Source organism: Triticum aestivum, chromosome 4A (genome assembly GCF_018294505.1).
Source record: "Triticum aestivum cultivar Chinese Spring chromosome 4A, IWGSC CS RefSeq v2.1, whole genome shotgun sequence".
In the NCBI taxonomy this organism is placed as follows: domain Eukaryota; kingdom Viridiplantae; phylum Streptophyta; class Magnoliopsida; order Poales; family Poaceae; genus Triticum; species Triticum aestivum.
In genome coordinates this window covers 274,922,273-274,930,247 of record NC_057803.1, presented here as the reverse complement: position 1 = coordinate 274,930,247, position 7,975 = coordinate 274,922,273, and the positions used below count along the sequence as shown (strand labels likewise).

The 7,975-nt window shown below is 45.1% G+C and overlaps 1 protein-coding gene across 1 annotated transcript; it reads right to left on the bottom strand.

Annotated features, from left to right (window-relative positions):
* Nucleotides 1-527: 527 nt before the first annotated feature.
* On the bottom strand, nt 528-6,145 carry LOC123085953 (oligouridylate-binding protein 1B). The gene is made up of 12 exons (XM_044507656.1): nt 5,777-6,145; nt 3,828-3,889; nt 3,399-3,501; nt 2,737-2,813; nt 2,579-2,640; nt 2,365-2,452; nt 2,206-2,281; nt 2,073-2,103; nt 1,868-1,987; nt 1,451-1,536; nt 1,204-1,377; nt 528-1,084 (listed from the first exon to the last, which is right to left on the bottom strand). Exons 1-12 carry the CDS (start codon nt 5,948-5,950, stop codon nt 791-793), a joined length of 1,347 nt encoding a protein of 448 aa, XP_044363591.1. The 5' UTR covers nt 5,951-6,145; the 3' UTR covers nt 528-790.
* Between the last annotated feature and the right edge of the window lie 1,830 nt (nt 6,146-7,975).

The following is a 7,975-nucleotide window of genomic DNA, read 5'->3' as shown; positions in this document are numbered from 1 at the left end:
GTGGTAACATAATATGTTACTGTAACATAGCATTTTCCGAGGCAAAATGAGTCTACGAGCTAATAAATGAAACCATCTATGACACTATTATTTAATTATTTTGCACTATGAAGATAGTAACTTAGACTAATGTCATATCCACTATGACACTATTATTAATTACTTTGCACTATAGAGGTAATAACTTAGACTAGTGTCATATCTATGACACTAGTATAAGTTACTCCCCACTATGACCAGCCTTATCCTCAACCCGACACCTGGTTCATCACAACCCGCATTTACTCCACACCTGAGCACATCATTTTCTTTTCTCCCGTTGCAACACCTGGTTCATCACAACCTGCATTTACTCCACACCTGAGCACATCATTTTCTTTTCTCCCGTTGTAACACATGGTCATATATGCTACTCCCTTCAATCCAAAATAAGCGTCACAGTTTTGAATTAAGGTTAGCTCTATCCATAATAAGTGTTGCAGTATTGAATTAAGGTTGGACTAACCTTAGTTCAAAACTGACAATTATTTTGGATCAGTGGGAGTAGTTATTAAAAATAAGAATTGCCCAAAACACGTCAGGGATACGTATGTTCTAGTACATTGGTGCTATATATAGCCGGCGACCCGGAGCATTAACAGCTGAAGGATAGTAGATTACTAATTGCGATGTTGGACTAGTAATAACAAAAGAAAAGGCCCTGGTGAGGCTTCATCTACCATATATGTATATACATTAGGAAGGAGGGTGTTGTAATCCCCTCCGTCGCCAGCATACTTGCTTCATACACTCAGTAGTACATGAGCTGCTGCTGTTGCTGCTGCTGCTGCTGAGGGTTGACACTCTGGAAGCCCCCGTCAAAGATGGCCTTGCGGGCGCCGGCGCCCATATCCATCGCGGCCTGCCTCAGGGCGGCGTGCTGACCCACCAGGGCCGGGTCAGCAGCCATCTTGCTCAGAGCAAGGGATCGGTCGTAGGAGATGAGGTCAGCTGCTGACACGCCAGGGGTGTATGGCGCTAATGCCGGAGGAGGCAGAGGCGCAGATGCTGTCCCTGGTGGAGTTGGTTTGCTTCCCCAAGAGCACTGCATGATATGAAAACTCAATCACTAAAACCCTTTTATCCTCTGTTACATCCGAGGAACTAAGGTAACCAAGAGAAATGGAATTCATTGGTGGGGATGTCAATGTCTAAAGAGAGTACCTTGATCTGCCTCCCGCCAATAAGTTGGCCATTACCCGTCTGTATTGCTTGTGCAGCTTCTTCATGGGTACTATATCTCACAAAGCCAAATCCTTTATCGCGTGTTACACGGACCTCCTCAATTGAGCCAGCCCCGAGTAAATGGAAAAATCGATGCACATCATTGCTGTTGATCTAATAAACAGAATTGACAAGTTAGTGATGAGCAAACAAGAACAATGCAAAAGAACAGGAATCAAGAAAGTACATCATGGGGAAGATTGCCAACATAAACAGTTGTATACTGTGGGTTATTTTCAGGACCATCTTCGTTTGCATTCTCCTTGCCAGCCTCTGTAAAACAGGAACAATGAAATTACTTCGCTAGTCGTAGTTACCACAAAAGATTTCACAAGGTTATGTGGCTAGATTCTGTGCGAAGCAAATATTATTTTAATTCCTATTCTGCTAAGGATTAAGACTGGAACCCTTATGTTGAAGTGGAGTTGGCAAATGTAACAGACTATGAAGTAAATTCAACTCCAAGGGTAATAGATAAAGATTAGAAACCTAAACTCCCACAATAATGATAACTAATAGTTCAACTTGTTGCAAGCCGATTGTTCCATATCATATAACCTTAAATTAAAACAAATACCTAAGAAACAAGTGCATATAGATTCACCTGATGAGCCGTTTATCAATTCCACCATACCCTTGGAGTCTGTACTTTGCTTCTCTTCACCAGCATTAGCGCCCTTCGTCGCCCAATTGCAACGAATTTGGCGGTTGCCAAGCCACTTTCCTGAACACAAGAAAAACAAACATACATTATCATCACATCACTGAAGCTGATTTGTCAACTCCAGAATTAGACATAGGGAGCGCACCATTCAACTCATTCATGGCAGTTTGTGCATCCTGTCAATGAATAACAAAGGAAGATGATGAATAGCAGTTCATATAAACTCAACATTAGTTCTGAGTCCAGACTAATGTTTTAAGTTGCCATGGTGACACTACCTGCTGATTCCTAAAAGAAACGAAACCAAACCCTCTAGATCGTCCAGTCTGCTGATCCCACATAACTCTAGCATCTCTGCACAAGTTACCAAGCTAAAGTGGTAAGGCAGAATATACTGTACAAATGGGATGAAGTACACAGAGCTATCTAACACTTACGAACAGGTAGAATATGCCGAGAAAAAAGCAAACAAAGCAGCATCCGTAACCTCCGGGCAAAGATCCCCGACAAAGATGTTAAAATGACCTGCAAGAATAAACAGCCATACAGATCTCAGTTATAACAGTCTCAAATCTAAAAGGATGCACATACACTGGAAAAAAAAAACAAGTATATATAATGGAACATTTAGACCATATTTCAGTACCAGACCTGATGTATCCTCTCTCTGGGTACTTGCGTATGCCCAATTGACTTTTATTGGCTGGCCAAACCTGGTTATCCAGTATTATAAGAAACGTTAATGTAGAACATGGGACACTGCATTAATATCTGTTCATAGATAATTAATATTGAAAGAAAACACTTACAGTTGTCTACCATTGAGTGACACAATAGCAATTGCAGCATATCTACGGTCATAATAGTCAACAAAACCAAAAGATGACTGCGAGATGATAAGAACAAAGATGGATAAAATATTAACAGAAACAATATGACTAATTCAGCATTAGCTGTTCTACAACGAATTGTAGTGGTGAACTAAGTAAATAACACAAACAAAAATGCAGCACGCTTTTTTCAAGAGATAGAAGACGGCATCACTAAAATATCAAGTTAACAGTCCTAACAAGAGGCCAAATTAGTTATTTATCTACCTATCCCATGTGAGCATTTGTTGATTGTGCAGTCAGTCAACATCAGAAAGCTTCCTTGCAGGAAGTTGCTCAGAACTGGGTTTGATGGCATTTATCTACCATACCAATTCAAACAAATGGTCCAAAACAGTCCCTTACAGCTTTCACACAGTAGGGTTCTGAGATCCAAAAATAAACACTGTTAAACCAACAAATCAAATATTGACTATTGATACCATAAATCCTTCTGTCTGAGAGCATGCATTGCGGGTGGCAGTCTACATCGTGCCAGAATGTAACACACAGCATTATCTGATACTATTGAATAAATGCCTTAAACTTGCACCAAATACAAAGTACCACAATGGCATCTATTTTTAAAGAGCACAAGTTACCTTTTCTTTCCTAATGAGCTTACACCCTTCAACTGGACCAATACTCTGGAAAACTTCATGCAGTAGTGAATCTGTGACTTGAAGATGGATATTGCCAACATACCTATTCAGAATAATAATGTTGAGTGGTGAGTAACATAAGGAAATGATGTGCAGTTTGATGTACAAATAAGCAGAAGAGAACTTGATACATGTCATCAGGCAGTCCGCAGTCCTAGAACATATCCAGTTTGGAGTTTACTATAGGACACAGAGCACACATTTTACAAAGAAGTATCATGTTTTGTACAATTTTATATTTAATTGGAGTTTACTATAAGAGACAGGGCACACATTTTACAAAGAAGTATCGTGTTTTGTACAATTTTATATTTAATTTCAGTAAGACGGCACAAGATAACTAGAAGGTTGAAATAATCAACCACTTACACACTGCGGCACGTGCTTGAATCAAACCCAGGAGGCAGGTTCCCACTAACGATGGGCTCTATCTGCAAAATTACGGGTGTCACAAACAAAGAATACAGCCCTAACATTTTGAAAGGAAAATAAGAGCCAAACAAACAGTAGAAGTGAAAATATGTAATATCAAAAATCAAAATCAAACAAAACAATACGAATGCAGTAAGGTATGCAATGAAGACCAAGCTAGACCCCTGGTCCAGAGGACACGTGATTCAGGAACGCTGTACAGATCTACAATATGTCGCTGCATGCACGATTCCCCAAATGAGCATTGCAGGAAGACCAATGTCCACCATTTTCTACTCATTTTAGTTTTCCTGTGGATTTCTTGCAGTTACTGAATTATGTGCGGAGACAAGCTGAAAGAAATCGCTGTACAATACTACCGACATGTAAAGACACACTTAACTGTACTCAGTGAAAGGCAGTACTTGCAGTGCTGCACTATTGGAAAACGCATCTACTTAGAACATGTTTACCAGAGCTTTGCACAACTGACTCTTAGATATGCAAACGGATTCACTAGGGTGCGTTTGGTTACAAGGGTGGTCATGAATGGGTTGGGATCGTTCAAAAAATAGACATGTTTGGTTATAAAGCACATGAATGGTTCAAGTCAAAAAAAGAGAATATGCCTTGAAGATGCTGAACCGTTCCACCCAACCAAATCGGTCGAATCAAATGGCCACGCTTTGCATGCATGACTATGTGAGCATGACTGGTGGTCCCGTCCTAAATAATTAGCTCATCTCTTATATTCAGCCAAACGCATGAATTGAATGGTTCAATCCCAAATAAATTGGACGGTCCCAACCCATTCATATGACACCTTCAACCAAACGCATCCTAACTAGCACTTGGAACAGCTACATGTATAAGAAAACATGTCATGCAAGTATTAATACTCCCTCCGATCCATATTATTTGTCGCTCAAACGGACGTATCTAGTTGTATTTCAGTGCTAGATACATCCGTTTGAGCAACAAGTAATATCGATCGGAGGGAGTAGAATAAATGGAGTTCAGCATTAATGCAACCTATGCACCAAAACTCAAAATTGGAGTACCCTCTGAACTGACAAACAGGATGAAAGAAGGAAAAGGAATGAGCATAGTTATGGTACATTCACATTTCAGTCACCACTAAATGTGCACTTATTTATGATCAGAGACAACCAAAACGTAACCCACATCTCTAAATGGTGACTTGTTTAGCAGTCACCAGACAAATTTCACCTGACCTTCACAGACCTTACGAGCTCATTCACAGTTCTCACTGCATATTTTCCACTTCACATTTAAGAAACTAACAAGTATTTAGCACTAGGGCGCTTACAATATCACATAAACTCTAACACAAACATATTTATCTCACTATTGTCACTCATTAAACCTGCCCGTAATCTTAATTGTAAATCACAACCACATGCACCTAATTCCACGCGGCGTACTCAAGCATAACTCCTCTAAACAGTAGTAAAAAAACAAATAATTGGTAAAGTAGCTACTTAGCTTGCAATACCAGAGATGTGAAATCCACTCAAAAACGACCCGGTCTGATCAAAACCCTAATTCGACAAACAAAACATAAGACAAACTAAAGTTTTCCTGACGAGCAAGCTCACAACGAAGAGAACTAATAGACTCCCTAGAGGAACCGACGAAATGAAAAATCGCAACAGCGAAGCAACCAAATCCCCACCATTTGAACCGAATAACCAAAATGAGAGACTCCAACCCTAGAACACGGAGCCATGCCAGCGAAACCCCTAGCTGTCACCGACACCGCGGGAACGGGAAACACCGCACTCCCCACACCTGGAACCCCAGACACCTCCAGAGGCCACCAACCCAGCGCAGACGAAAGCGATCGAGCGAGCAGTAACCACGGGGGAGCAAGATAAGGAGCCCACATGCGGCGCGGCGAGGAGACCCGGGTGCGCGTGGTGCGGCGGGAACATGGGCGGCACCGCGGCCGCCGCGGCCGCCGCCTGCTGCTGGTGGTGGTGCATGAGTAGCGCCTGCTGCATCATCTGCTGCTGCTGCTGCGCCGCTACCGCCGCCGCCTGCTTCATCCTCTGCTGCATGGCGATCGATCCCCGGGCCGTCGTCCCGGGTCAGGGAGATCGATTATTAGGGTTTGGGTCGGGGATTAATCCAACCCAAACTCGACGAAGAAGGAAATCGAAATGGAAAAAAGGGAAGAAAAAAAAGAGAAAAAAACTCGAAGCCGAGGGAGGAAGTGAAGAGGAGCGAGGTGAGACCGTGAGAGTGGGGGTGAGCAAGCAGGGGAAGAAAAGGATATTTTCTTGCGGGAAACAACATTTCCAGAACACCCCCTAAGTTGTACGAGTTCGCATATAAGTTCATAGTCGACTGGAGCATCGAAGAGAGCTTTGTGCGCGAAGTGAGACAATGATTGGTGCAAGGCTATTTATGCAATTTACGAAACACCTAATGGTGTACATGGTAAATTCTCTCGTCTGCGGAGGACGGGCTCATAGCTGGCCAAACGGGCCGGCCCGGCACGGCACGGCACGGCCCATCTTAATCGTGCCTGGCACGGCCCGGCCCGCCATGGCACGATTATTAGTCGGGCCGTGCCGTGCCGGCCCGCGTTCTACCCCCTCCGGCCCAAGCACGGCCCAGGAGCCAAACGGGCCGGCCCGATGGCACGCTAGGCACGCTGGCCCACTAGCCTGATGGCCTGCTAGGTTTGTTTCTTGGGCTGATTTTGGCCTCCTGGGTTGTTTTTTATGTGTTATATATATATATATATATATATATATATATATATATATATATATATATATATATAATCTGGATAAAAAATAAAAAAGATAAACGGGTCGTGTCGTGCCGGCCCGCGTGCCCAGCCTTCAGGCCCAGGCATGGCCCAAGGCAGGCCGCATGCCTGGCACGGCCCGATTAGAGCGTGTCGGGCCTGGCCCATCACGTGTCGTGCCAGCGTGCTTGCGGGTCGGCATGCCAGGCCCGGCCCATTTGGCCAGCTATAGACGGGCTTGCTGCGGTGGAATGGATGAGAAGACCTGGTGTTCGTGCGCCCAGTGAAACGGCCGATGAACGAGGACCGCGCGTCAGGGCAAGAGAGCCAAGGTCAGGAGGGCGGGTCGCTCCGGCGTTTGTGGACGAGAAACTCGGAAAAGAGCTGCCAGTATCTGCTACGTGTCAGAAGTCTTCGTGCCTCTGTGCGCTCGGTTGTTGGGTATTTACTTACCGAGCAGATTGTCGGTGTTCTGGGATCGGGGGTACCCAGGCCCGCCTGCCTACGGCCCAACACGTGGCTCCTTCGATGGCCCAGCACGTCCCAACTACAAGACTTCACGGACAAGACCCTCGCGAGGGCCCCTACCTCGCTAGGAGAACAACACCAAGACCTCCCGAGGAGCAGTTTTCGAGCCTGCCTCCCGAGGAGCAAAGATCTCTATGAAAGTACCTCACCTCACGAGGCGCGCGATGACGTGAGTCATGACGACCAAGACCAGGCGGATGCGAGCGGGCGCAACTCGGGACAGTTTCCTCTTTCATGTTAAGGAGGCAAGGACGTACGCGGGTTCTCGAGGAATCCCCCAAAGGTTTCCATTCCTGTGCAACGAGACCAAGACCACGAGCTCGACAGGGCCGATGTCATCGCCGAGCCCACCACTGCGTCACGACCAGAAGCTTTGCAGAAGAAGAATAACTTTAGTCAGGATAGGGTGTACTCCTGTCCCCTTTCAAATTGGCTGTTGTGAAATCCCTTCCCGCCTAAGCTATGAGGGAAGAGGACCAATGCTAGTATAAATAAAGGTTAGTCTCCACCATAGAGAGGGGGATCCTCGAGCCCTCACGAGGCAGTTCACCACTTGTACTAGTTCATACTCATCCTCCTCGCGAGGCAATCCACCACAAACAAGAGTAGGGGTTTACACCATAAGATGGCCTGAACCTGGGTAAATGACCGTGTCCACTCTTCTCCCCGCTCGCATGAACTCGACGAGGGCAAGCCATGAGGCGGTGAGCTTGCGGCTGCAGCTAGGCTAGATCTTCGCACGCCCCCAAGAGTTCGAACCTTGTTTGGGTCCGCGAAGCCCCGATTCCGACATTTGGCG

Excerpts from the sequence above, each read along its gene's own strand:
- LOC123085953 (XM_044507656.1), bottom strand. The coding sequence starts at position 5,950 with ATGCAGCAGAGGATGAAGCAGGCGGCGGCGGTAGCGGCGCAGCAGCAG. Across the intron at positions 2,814-3,398 it reads AGCTCATTAGGAAAGAAAAG|TCATCTTTTGGTTTTGTTGA; the intron begins GTAACTTGTGCT and ends ATCATCTCGCAG. Across the intron at positions 2,453-2,578 it reads CCAGAGAGAGGATACATCAG|GTCATTTTAACATCTTTGTC; the intron begins GTCTGGTACTGA and ends TTATTCTTGCAG.